This window comes from Carlito syrichta, unplaced genomic scaffold (assembly GCF_000164805.1).
Source record: "Carlito syrichta isolate Samal-C Ts95f unplaced genomic scaffold, Tarsius_syrichta-2.0.1 Scaffold302029, whole genome shotgun sequence".
Classification (NCBI taxonomy): domain Eukaryota; kingdom Metazoa; phylum Chordata; class Mammalia; order Primates; family Tarsiidae; genus Carlito; species Carlito syrichta.
The window spans coordinates 270,310-283,215 of NW_007246125.1; the positions used below are offsets into that span (position 1 = coordinate 270,310).

The 12,906-nt window shown below is 43.1% G+C and overlaps 1 protein-coding gene across 1 annotated transcript in view; it reads right to left on the reverse strand.

Annotated features, from left to right (window-relative positions):
• Positions 1-161: 161 nt before the first annotated feature.
• DARS2 (aspartyl-tRNA synthetase 2, mitochondrial) overlaps positions 162-12,906 on the reverse strand; it is a 36,645-nt gene continuing 23,900 nt past the window's right edge. The window contains exons 14-19 of the mRNA XM_021711304.1: positions 12,651-12,713; positions 10,697-10,849; positions 3,832-4,050; positions 3,497-3,607; positions 1,592-1,667; positions 162-529 (exon numbers count right to left, since the gene is read on the reverse strand). Of these exons, the coding sequence (XP_021566979.1) occupies positions 315-529; positions 1,592-1,667; positions 3,497-3,607; positions 3,832-4,050; positions 10,697-10,849; positions 12,651-12,713 (837 nt within the window). The 3' untranslated portion in view covers positions 162-314. The remainder of the gene's footprint in view (positions 530-1,591; positions 1,668-3,496; positions 3,608-3,831; positions 4,051-10,696; positions 10,850-12,650; positions 12,714-12,906) is intronic.

Here is a 12,906-nt window from a genome sequence, read left to right on the forward strand (position 1 = left end):
CCTCAACCTGCTGGGGTCCGGCGATCCTTCCGCCTCAGCCAACCGAGTAGCTGGAACTATAGGTGCGCACTACCACGCCCGGCTAATTTTTGATTTTATTGTAGAGATGAGGTCTTGCCAAGTTGCCAGGCGGGTCTCGAACCCGCAGGCTCAGGCAATCCACTCACCTCAGCCTCCCAAATTGCTGGGATTACAGGCTGAGCCACCAAGCCCAGCTTAGAGGAATTTCTTAAACCTAAAGACTCAATTGTCAAATCTGTGAACTCTGGATCTGATTTTAGCCTTGGGAACCAAAGAGGACAATGTTCGAAAGCTCAACTGTCTGGATTATGTGGATGATTCAATGAGTTCTCTTCTGCTTCTGAGTCTGTTGGCCAGGAGACCTGGATATGGTAGGGCTTCAGTTCCTGAGGAGGTACAGAATCTGGGGCACTGCTCATGAGGTCATGTCCCCGGAAGGATTTTGGGAAGGCTATGACATCTCTGATGCTTGGAGCTCCAATGACAAGGCACATCAGTCTGTCTAACCCTGTGATAAAATACAAAGATACCAGATGAGAAATGTGATTTAATGTTGATTTAGTTTTTCTATCAAAATTGTAGAGAACTTTAAAAAAGACTCTATAGCAAGCTGCAGTCAACCATAGTTCTCTATCTTTTTAGAGAACTTTTGTTTGTTTGACAGCTTATTTTCTATCTCATTCTGGGAAGTTGTTTAGGACTAATGTTCACATGCTACTAGAATTAATTGTCACAACAATTAGCAAGTTCCTAACAAAGGCTTAAGGCCCCAATAAAGGTTGAGCAATATATTACGTACTCTGCAGGGAACTCCAAAAACATAGATGGAAGTCCCTGTTATTGAGAGCCCACAATCTAGGTGAGCTTCCTAGAATTTCTTACTTTTCCTTGCTTGATAAAATGAGCATGGTAATTAGAAGAACACTGGCATACATCTATTTCCATACAAGCTGAATACTATGGAGCAGTGCTTTCCAGACTCCAGTGAATATGTCTGTGAGGTCTCAGGGATTTGAGCAATACTGACTTAATTAGTTTTAGTCTTTGAGAAAATCCATCGACTGCAAATGGTCAGTTAAGTTTTATCTTTAAAACTGGTAAAATATATTTTAAAAACATATTACTGAAATTAAGACAGAAACTTAAATTCTCATAGAACTCTTGGACTTATCTCCCCACCTCCAACACCATAAGTTGAGAACCCAAATTTGAGATACAGTACTATGGACTGCCATTTAGTTTATAAAAGGACAAGCTGGCCAGGCACAGTGGCTCATGCCTGTAATTCCAGCACTTTGGGAGGCCAAGGTGAGACGATTGCCTGAGCTCAGGGGTTCGAGACCAGCCTGGGCAACTTGGTGAGACCTCGTCTTTACAATAAATCAAAAAATTAGCTGGGTGTAGTAGCATGCCTGTAGTTCCAGCTCCTTGGAAGGCTGAGGTGGAAGGATCACCGGAGCCCAGCAGGTCGACACTGGGGTGGCTGTGAGTGTGCCACTAAGCTCCAGTCGGGGTGACAGAGTGAGACTCTGACTCAAAATAAAATAAAATAAAAGGACAAACTGCTTACCTAAAGCAATTCCTCCATGAGGGGGCGCCCCATAATCTAAAGCCTGGAGCAGATGGGAGAGCAATTTCACATCTTCCTGTAATTCAAAAAGTAATACAGTTTACATACTGAAGGTCCACTAAGTGCCATACACTAGGTAAGTTAATAAATACCTTAAGATGACTTAACTAATAATAAAAACTCATTGGGAAATTGTAAAAAGAAAATACTTTAAGAAGTTAAGAATTTAGCAAGAAAATAAGACAAGTCACGTGACAAATGACATACCATGTAGAAAATGCCAAGCCGGGCTCGGTGGCTCAGCCTGTAATCCCATGCCTTTGGGAGGCTGAGGAGAGTGGATTGCCTGAGCCCACGGATTCGAGACCCGCCTGGGCAGGTGAGACATCATGTCTACAATAAATCAAAAAATTAGCCGGGCATGGTAGTGTGCGCCTATAATTCCGGCTACTCGGAAGGCTGAGGCGGAAGGATCGCCAGAGCTCAGCAGGTCGAGGCTGCGGTGGCCGGGAGCGGCCACTGCACTCCAGTCTCGGCGACACAGTGAGACGGCAACTCAAAAAAAATAAATAAATAAAATGCCTAGTACAGCTATTACTGTACTGATAAGGTAAACACAGTAACCAATCAAGGTCTTCCTGAGATGTAGACTCACAAAAGGAGGATAACAAAGAGGAAACTGCTCTGTCACAGAGACCAAAGGAAGAAAACATTAGTAGGAGGGCAACACTGTTAAATACCACTGGGAGTCTGGAGAGCTTAATGACCAAGAATAGACACTGGATTTGATGACCATGCAAGTAACTTTTGCAGGGCAGTATGTGTAGAAATATTGAAAGTGTGTTTGGAAATGGTTCTCCAACCAGGCTACAAATCTGATTCAAGTGAGGAGCTTCAAACAAACATGCTATAGCCTTATACTTAGAGCTTTTTCTTTAGTTGGTCTATGAGGGAAAAGTGGTTTTTGCTTTTTGGTTTTTTTGAGTTGGAGTCTCACTCTGTCACCCAGGCTGGAGGACAGTGGCACGCTCATGGCCACCACAGCTTCAACCTACTGGGCTCAGGCGATCCTTCCACCTCAGCCTTCCAAGTAGCTGGAACTACAGGCACATGCTACCGTGCCTGGCTAATTTTTTGATTTATTGTAGAAATGAGGTCTCACCAAGTTTCCAACCTCTCTCATTCTATGACATCAGCACTTTTATTCACTTTAGACTATATTGTTTTTATGAGCAGTGTAGTGGTTAGAAGCTTGGGCTCAAGAACCACTCTGCCTGGATTTAAATCCTGGCTCTGCTTCCTTCTGTATGATTTACTTTCTTCTCTTTAAAATAGGCAGGACAATTTATCTCATAAAGTAATTGTGGTGATTAAATGTATTAATGCATATAAAGTAGTTAAACAGTGCCTGGCAGTAGTAAACACTAATAATCACTATTATTAGTATTTGTTTTGTTTTGTTTTTGTCACAGAGTCTCACTCTGTCTCCCAGGCTGGAGTGCAGTGGCACACTAGCAGCCACCATAGCCTTGACCTGCTGGGCTCTGGCGATCCTTCTGCTTCAGCCTTCCAAGTAGCTGGAACTGTGTGCGTGCGCCACCATGCCCAGCTAATTTTTTGATTTATTGTAGAGATGAGGTGTTGCCAAGTTGCCCAGGCTGGTCTCGAACCCCTGAGCTCCGGCAATCCTTTTGCTTCCACCTCCCAAATTGCTGGGAGGCGGAGCACTCCAGGCACTAGCTACTGCACCTGGCTTAATATTTACTTTTGCAAGCCGTACACTAAAGGTAGATAACCTAACATTATTCTATATCTCATGAATCTTCCATTCATAACACGTTTAACAAAACTAACAAAATTCTGGTAAGAAAGTAAGTCCAGGTTAGAGGATGATGTATTTGTTACCTGTAGTAACGTGGCCAGGATGTAGTGCTGTAGCTCTGCATCATGAATTCGGATAGAGCCGCCTCCTATCTCACTGCCATTTAAAACTAAGTCATAGTGTTGGCTACGGGCCTAGAAGACACACAGAGATTTTATGTTAGAGAACAATGCTGATTTTCTGCTCAAAGGGTTGAGGACAGTGTTGCTTCTTAGAGACAATGTATTAATTAGTGGTAAACCCCACAGTTTACTCTGGGACTGGCAGAACTGTGTCCTGTCTATTGTCAGACTGAAATCTGAAGTTCTCTGCCTTCATTGACACATGTCTTTCTTATCTAGAAGTACAGATATGGTACCTTTTCAGGCTCACTGTAGAGGAGGTGAATGTCACTGGGGTGGGGAGCAGTAAATGGGTGGTGGGCAGACTCTAGCTCTCTGGGATTTTCCTCCTTGGACAGGAAAAGTGGGAAATCCACCACCCAAAGGAAAGAGAACAGAGCTGGGTTACGGAGCACCACTCCTCTTGCTTCTAGAAGGTCAGCAAATTCCAGGCGTAATTTTCCTAACAAAGAGCACTGCAAACAGAAAACAAACACTGAGTTAACTTCTTGACAGAGCTGGCAGCAAATGACACAACTTAATCTGAGGCCAGGCCACTGTTGGATAAAGGATTAGCCAATTAACAGATGTGACCACCCGCTACCTCCAGGAGACAAAGATTGGAGGATGCTCTGACTACAACACAGTTGAGAACAACTTCAGACTCAGCCAACTGGGTGAGTACCCAATAACACAGTGGTTCAGCACACAATCAGTTTCATAGACCTCAGTCTGAATTTCAGTGTAGACAATTACTACTTTCTCTGTACCCTTTCCCATTATAAGATGGGGATAAAATACTGCAAAAGAGTGTTGAGAGGCTTATGTGAGATAAGATCTGTACGGTGTGGGACCTGATGAAGTGTGTGAATGGTAGCTGTTCTGTTATTTCCTCTTGCTCCTGAAGGGCTGTGGTAGGGATATGATGAGTGCCTGGCACACAGTTCATATTCAGTTAAGGCTGGATATTATTACAGGCAGGCAATATAGATTAGAGGTTCATTTAAGAGTGTGAATTTTGGAACCAGACTTCGTGGTTAGAAATCTGGCTCTTGGAACACGCAGAGACCAGAAAACAAAGCCATATGGGGAAATCCCGGTCCCCCATCATCCACCCTGCACCAGGTTCGCACAGGAACTGAAGCACTGCCTGGTGAATAAGAGTGGGTGAGTGTACCTAAGATGCTTTGGGTCTGTTCACCCATTCCTAGCTGTAAGTCAATGATCCCATGCAGGAGGAGTCCAGGTCAGGGCACACAGTGGGCAACTGTGGACCCAAAGCAAAACAGGGAGAAAAAAACATGCTGGGTTAGCAGGTGTGAACGCAGCTTCCGCCAGCAGGACTGGCTCCCAGGCAGGGAAAGCCCACCTACAGATGAGCCCGGCCCATCTTCCCAACCAGATCAGGAAGAACCGCTTCCAGGCCCTGTGTGCCTACAGAGCACATCCCCTCCTTTCTTCCCCATGGCAAGAAAATTGCTCTTTTTCTTTCTTTTTTTTTTGAATTGGAGTCTCACTCCGTCACCCAGGTTGGAGTGCAGTGATACACCACCCCAGCGTCAACCTGCTGGGCTCCAGCAATCCTTCCACCTCACCCTTCCAGGTAGCTGGAACTACAGGTGCATGCTACAACACCCAGCTAATTTTTTTATTTATTGTAGAGACGAGGTCTTACCATGTTGCCCAGGCTGGTCTCAAACCCATGGGCTCAGGCAATCCTCTCGCCTCAGCCCCCAAAAGTGCTGGGATTACAGGCTTAAGCTACCATGTCCTGCCAAAAATTGCTCTTTTTGAAGAGCAAAGTGTGGACTTGAACAGGGAGGAAGCGACAGGAAAGACATCTGAAGGATTTCCCCACGGAAAGGCTGCTGGGCTACAGACTGCAGAGGTGGCTGTGGCAGGAGGAGCATTCCCCCCACCCACTCTCAGAGTGCTAGCAGCAGGGGCTGTTATAGTTGAGAAACCTGCCACATGGCCAAGCAAGGAGAACAACTGCATGCCCTTCCCCCTCTCACCGAGTGACCTATATTGAACCACAGAAAAGGCCCTAGAACAGTGACCAGCTTCAGAGGAACAAAACCAAAAGGAATTATAAAGAGGGAAGAGAGGTCTGTCACAAATGAGGAAAAAACAATGAAAAAATATAGGCAACCCTCAGAGTACTAAAGAGATAGTACCCAAAAAAACTCTATAATAAATCAAAAAATTAGCCAGTTGTGGTGGCATGTGCCTGTAGTTCCAGCTACTTGGAAGGCTGACATGGAAGGATCACCTGGGCCCAGCAGGTTGAGGCTGTGGTGGGCATGAGTGTGCCACTGCACTCCAGCCTGTGTGACAGAGTGAGACTCTGACTCAAAAAAAAAAAAAAAAAAAAAGAACCAAATAAAAAGCACAATCCCATTCATAATAGCCACAAAAATGAAATACCTTAGCGTTCACTTTAGAAGTGAAAGACTTTTACAATGAGAACTACAAAATGCTGTTCAAAGAAATCAAGGGTGATATAAACAAATGGAAAAACATTCCAAGCTCATGGTTTGGAAGAATCAATATTGTCAAGATGTCCATTCTACCCAAGGCAATCTACAGATTCAATGCAATATCCATCAAATTACCAACATGATTTTTTTTTTGAGTTGAAGTCTCACTCTGGCCACTGCAGCCTCAACCTGCTGGGTTTCAGCGATCCTTCCGCCTCAGCCTTCCAAGTAGACGGAATTACAGGCATGCGCTACCATGCCCTGCTGATTTTTTTATTTATTGTAGAGATGAGGTTTCGCTGCCCAGGCGGGTCTTGAACCCGCGGGCTCAGGCACTCCACTCACCTCAGCCTCCCAAAGGCACGGGATTACAGGCTGAGCCACCGAGCCCGGCTGATTTTTTTTTTTGAGTTGGAGTCTCACTCCCATCACCCAGGCTGGAGTATAGGTACGACTACTCCAGCGTCGATCTGGGCTCTGGCGATCCTTCTGCCTCAGCCTTCCAGGTAGCTGGAACTACAGGCGCTCGTTACCACGCCCGGCTAACCAACATGATCTTTTTCAGGCCTAGAAATGACAATACAGAAATTTGTATGGGAACAGAAAAGAGCACAAATAGTCAAAACAATCCTCAGAAGGAGGGGGAAAAAAAAGCAGGAGGTAGAAAAGCTGGAAGTATCACATGTCCAGACTTGAAACTTCATTACAAGGCTACAGTAACTAAAACAGCCTGGCATTAGTATAAGAATAGGCACATAGACCAAAGGAACAGGACAGAGATTCTGAAAGCAAAAACATATTCTCTCAACCAACTCATCTTTGACAAAGCCACCAATAACAATCACTGGGAAAAGGAGACCATATTTAGCAAATGGTTCTGGGAAAAGTGGCTGACCACACGCTGAAGATTATCACCATATACAAAAATTAACTCCAAATGGATTAATGACCTAAATATAAAACCTCAAACTATGAGACTCTCAGAAGACAATTTAGGGGACACCCTTATGCACACTGGAAAAGGCAATGAATTCTTGACCAGGTCCCCAAAAACAAATACCATAACAGCTGAGACAGACAAGTGGGACCTCTTCAAACTGAAAAGCTTTTGCATAGCAAAAGAAACCACCGAGAAAGTAAAGAGAAAACCCACAGAATGGGAAAAAATATTTGCAAATTATGCATCTGACAAAGGCCTCTGACATCCAGGATCTACAAGGAACTCAAATGAAGTGAAAGGAAAAAAAAATCCCATTAAAAAGTAGGCAAAGAGCCCAGCGTGGTGGCTCATATCTGTAATCCCAGCACTTTGGGAGGCAGAGGTGAGAGGACTGCTTGACAAGTCCATGGGTTTGAGATCATTCTAGGCAACAAGGCGAGACCTCATCTCTAAAATAAATAAATAAATAAATAAATAAATAAAGCTGGGCATGGTGGCACACGCCTGTGGTTCCGGCTACTTGGGAGGCTGAGGCGGAAGGATTGCCTGACCCCAGCAGGTCGAGGCTGCAGTGACCATGAGAATGCCACTGCACTCCAGCCTAGGAGACCGAGTGAGATTCTGACTCTAAATAAATAAATAAATACATAAATAAAAAAGTGGACAAAGGACATGAACAGACACTTCTCAAAGGAAGACATTCAAACGGCCAACAGATGCATGAAAAAACGGTCAGCCTCACTCATCATCAGAGAAATGCAAATCAAAACTACAATGAGATACCACCCAACTCCAGCAAGGATGGCCATCATTAATAAACAAAAAAACAATAGATGCTGACACAAATGCCAAGAAAAGGGAATGCTTCTACACTGTTGGTGGGTATGTAAGCTAGTTTAACCTGTATCGAAAGCAGCATGGCAATTTCTAAAAGAACTAAAAATTGACCTTCCATATGACCCAGCAATCCCTCTCCTGGGAATATACTTAGAGGAATATAAAACACTCTACAAAAAAAGACCTGTACACACGTTTACTGCTATACATATTCACAATAGCAATAACATGGAACCAACCCTACTGCCCACTGAAAGTAGACTAGATAAAGAAAATTGGTATATATACACGATGGAGTATTACACAACCATAAAGAACAAAATCGCCGGGCGTGGTGGCTCAAGCCTATAATCCCAGAGCTTTGGGAGACCAAGGCGAGAGGACTGACTAAGCCCAGGGGATCAAGACCAGCCTGGGCAACTTGGTGAGACCTTGTCTCTACAATAAGTCAAAAAATTAGCTGGGCATAGTAGCATGCACCTGTAGTTCCAGCTACTTGGAAGGCTGAGGCGGAAGGATTGCCTGAGCCCAGCAGGTCGAGGCTGTGGTGGCCGTGAGTGTGCCACTGCACTCCAGCTTGGACAAGAGTGAGACCAGCCTGGGCAACATGGTAAGACCTTGTCTCTACAATAAGTCAAAAATTAGCTGGGCATGGTAGCATGTGCTTGTAGTTCTGGCTACTTGGAAGGCTGAGGCAGAAGGATTGCTGGAGCACAGCAGGTTGATGCTGGGGTGGCTGTGAGTGTGTCACTGCACTCCAGCTTGGACAACAGAGTGAGACTTCAACTCAAAAAAATAAAAATAACAAAATCATGGACTTCACAGCAAATTGGATGCAGCTGGAGACCATCATACTAAGTAACTATCACAGAAACAAAGATCTGAATATAATGTGTTCTCACTCATAAGCGGGCCCTGAACACTAATCATATTAGCACAAGCGAGGGATCAGCTGTCATTGAGCACTGCTAAGAGAGGGAGGGAAGAGAGAGAGTAGGGGACACACGACAAAGTATGTGGTTTATTACCAGGAGTGAGGGCCAGTTAGAAGCCCAAACTTCAGCTGGATGTAGCCTACTATGTAATTAATCCTCATTTGTACCCCACATTCCTATAATAATATAAAAATTTTTTAAAAAAAGAAATCTAGCACTTCCACGCTGTGTGATTGTGAGCAAAAACTGAACCTCTGTTCCTCAGTTTTCTTATTTTATTATTATTATTTTTTGAGTTAGCATCTCATTCTGTCACCTAGGCTAGAGTGCATTGGCACGCTCATAGCCAATGCAACCTTGAACTGTTGGGCTCAGGCAATACTTCCACCTCACCAGTTTTATTTTTAAATTAGCAACAATATCAGTACTTCTCTCATAGAGTCGGCATGAGAATTAAATGAGTTAATGTATACAAAATGCTTAGAACAGAGCTTGGCAATCAAGAAGTGCTTAATGAGCGCAATTAGCACTAGCAGCTGTGGCTATGGAGGTAATTTTCCTTACTGCTTTCTTGTGATCTCCAACAGTTAGTAGTTTAGTTCACTGTAATCAGAAGTGTCAGGATGCTGATGGTAACTACTCTGAGCACCTCTTGTAACTGCAGAAGTCAAATGTGACCTGTATTCATCTTTTGTTATAGGTATATATTGAGTATTACAATTTTAATACCTTTTTTTCCTTTCTTAAAATGTTATACATTTTTTGGCATCCTCTATATAATACCAAACCTCAAATTATTTAAGAAATGTATTGATATAAAACTTATAAGCAAACAACTTTTTTCACTATACTAGTCCAGAGGAAGACAGTAGACTACAGTTAGCTTTGAAGCTGAACTCTGAAACTTTTCCTTTGGAATAAACAATAAATAAGTACAAATATAAATTAGGAGAATGGCCTTGATAAAGTACTAACTAAACCTTAAAAAATTACATACTAAAGTGAAAGAATAAATCTATATCATGCTTGACCATTACAGTGTATTTTCAATATTCATGTTTGACTTTTGTACTATACTTTTCTACATTTTACAAAGATCTCTCAAGCTGGATTCAGTGTTCCATATATATACTCACTCCCTCAAGAATGGAGATCTGGCCAGTGCATGATAGCACTCAACATCTAAAGCTGCTGCTCTTGAAGAGAAAGCGCCTCACTTGACCAAGTCAGCCCAGCAGCCCTCTGATGGTCTAATGTGGGCCACCACAATTTTTTTTTTTTTTGGAGTCTCACTCTGTTGCTTAGGCTGGCGTGCAATGGCACACTCAGCACACTCACAGCCACCACAGCCTCGACCTGCTGGGCTCAGGTGATCCTTCCGCCTCAGACTTCCAAGAAGCTGGAACTACAGGAACGGCAGGCATCACCACACCCAGATAATTTTTTGATTTACTGTAGAGATGAGGTCTCGCCAAGTTGCCCAGGCGGGTCTCAAACCCGTGGGCTCCGGCAATCCTCTCACCTAGGCTTTCTAAAGGCTGGGATTATAGGTGTGAGCTACCGCGCCCAGTGTTCTGGCTCACTGCCATTTTATTAATACATGATACACACACACATTTCAGACTACCAAATCTTCATCTGCAAAACCTTGAAACTGAAAATATTTTTTCATGGTCCTACACCTAATACCAATAGTTCTTTACCTAAGATGGCTTTCCTAATCAGGGTCAGAGCTAAACCGTGAGTAGTGCCAACAGAGGTTAGTAGCTGGTGAGAAAAACTTGTTTTCATACAGTGCGTTACAAAGTACTGAAAGACAGTAGCTGCATTTTATAAGTTAACAGTCAATTTCAAACATCACGATCTACATAGGAGATGAAAGGCATCACTCAGTACTAGCAGCTGTGGGTGTGGAGGTAATTTTCCTTACTGCCTTCTTGTGTTCTCCAGCAGTTAGTAGGACCACATCTTCTTCTTGGACCTCCATTAATCTGATCAATTCCAATCTTTGCTCCTCTGTTATAAGGTTAGCAACTGGGGAATTCCAGTTTCTATTGGTTTTCAGGAATATAGGCAAAACTTCCTACAATAAAGAAAAAAAATGTATTCTCATGTGTTACAAAAAAGTGGGTTTATTTTCTTATAGTACAAAGATCTCTTGCTCCCTGGAGATGAGAACTTATACGAGATTACCTTTATTCCCTCCCTGAACCCCTTCAAAATGATACTAAAGGAAGTTTAAAAAGCACTTTCACCACAATGAAAAAAAAGGGGAATGAAGGATGGAGAAGAATATTAGCAGATGAGAGTTCTGCAAATTTCTGGCAGATTGCAAGTGACTGAGTAGGAATGATTAAGGAAGCAAGATGCAGGAAGTTCTGGCATAAAGAACAATGGAGCACCCAAGCACAAGAACAGCAGGAGCCTTGCTGCACAACTCAACTAAGCCTAACCACTGGCAACGGGTTATGATCTCCATACCTTCCTTATTACATCCTTATTACAAATCATTACAACCTGACCCTTTTCTCCCATACTAATGCTCTTAGGAAGCAACATTTTAAAAAGGAGCTTTAATATTAATTCTTTAGAGTGTATCAATTTATTTATTCACTCCCACATGATTTCATTTTATTCTTATTATAAGTGGCACTGCGATGAGCATAAAGTCTCCTCATATCTAGGACCCTCTGTTTAAAGTATATTACAGAAAATTACTGACTCAAACAGCGTGACTATTTTTAAAGTTACTGATTTCAAAATGGCTGTGGTGGTTTATACTTCCAGTGCCAATGTGAGAATACCCAGTCCCCACTCCTGCTCCTCCTTCCATTCTACTGTCTACCAAGTCAAGAACACAAAATGTCAAAGGTATATTCAGAATTTTTGTGTGTGATTATTTTAAAGATGTGGGGTACAATTCAGGATTAGGTATATATTCAGAATTTTTAAAAGGGTACAGGAGGAACAATGAGCACAGGCCTTGTTTCACACTTGCCAGGCTTTTATTCAAACCTTGGGCACATGCAGCTCTATTTTCCTAACTGAATTAAAAGACCTTTGTTTATATTGAAAGGCTACAGGTGAATTTTCACATTCTGAGTCACAGTGAATTCAACTAAGTTGAAATCTTAGAGTTATACCCAGGGGTAAGATCAATCTTAAAAACATTTTTTTTTTTTTTTTTTTTTGAGTCAGACCAGGCTAGAGTCCAGTGACACGTTCACAGACACTACCAGCCTCGACCTTCTGGACTCAGGTGATCCTCCAGCCTCAGCCTTTCAAGTAGCTGGAACCACAGGCATGTGCCACCATGCCCAGCTGATTTTTTATTTTACGGTAGAGATGAGGTCTTGCCATGTTGCTCAGGCTGGTCTCGAACCCTTGAGCTCAGATAATCCTCTTGCCGCCACTTCCCAAAGTGCTGGGATTACAGGTGTGAGCTACTGTACCCAGCCAAAAAATAAAATTTAAAAGTGCAAAATGAGGCTGAGTGCAGTGACTCATCCCTGTAATCCTAGCATCTTGGGAGGCGGAGGCGAGAGGATTGCCTGAGCCCAACGGTTCGAGACCAGCCTGGGCAACTTGGTGAGATCTCGTCTACAATAAGTTAAAAAATTAGCTGGGTATGGTGGCACACACCTGTAGTTTCAGCTACTTAGAAGGCTGAGGCAGAAGGGTCGCCTGAACCCAGTAGGTCAAGGCTGTGGTGGCCATGAGTGTGCCACTGCATTACAGGTTGGGCGACAGAGTGAGACTCTGACTCAAAATGAACTAAAATAACAAGACCTTCAAAACTGATGATAATTTAAGAGCGGAAGCAATTGTTAGTTAAAAATACTGAATCCCCATAAGAGAAAAAACTGCTCTAATTAACTTCTTACCTGATTAAAATTGTCAGCTGCAGATTTTCTGATGGACTCAATGTCTTTCCTTTTTAGGTATTTCTGGTGAAGAAAAATCAAAGTTGTCAGTATGACATTTAGCTTCATGAACATGTTTATCAGATGGGATACAAATATATTTTGTGTCTTTCCATTACAATAGTGGGATTTAGCCGGGCTCAGTGGCTCAGCCTGTAATCCCGCGCCTTTGGGAGGCTGAGGTGAGTGAATTGCCTGAGTCCGTGGGTTCGAGACC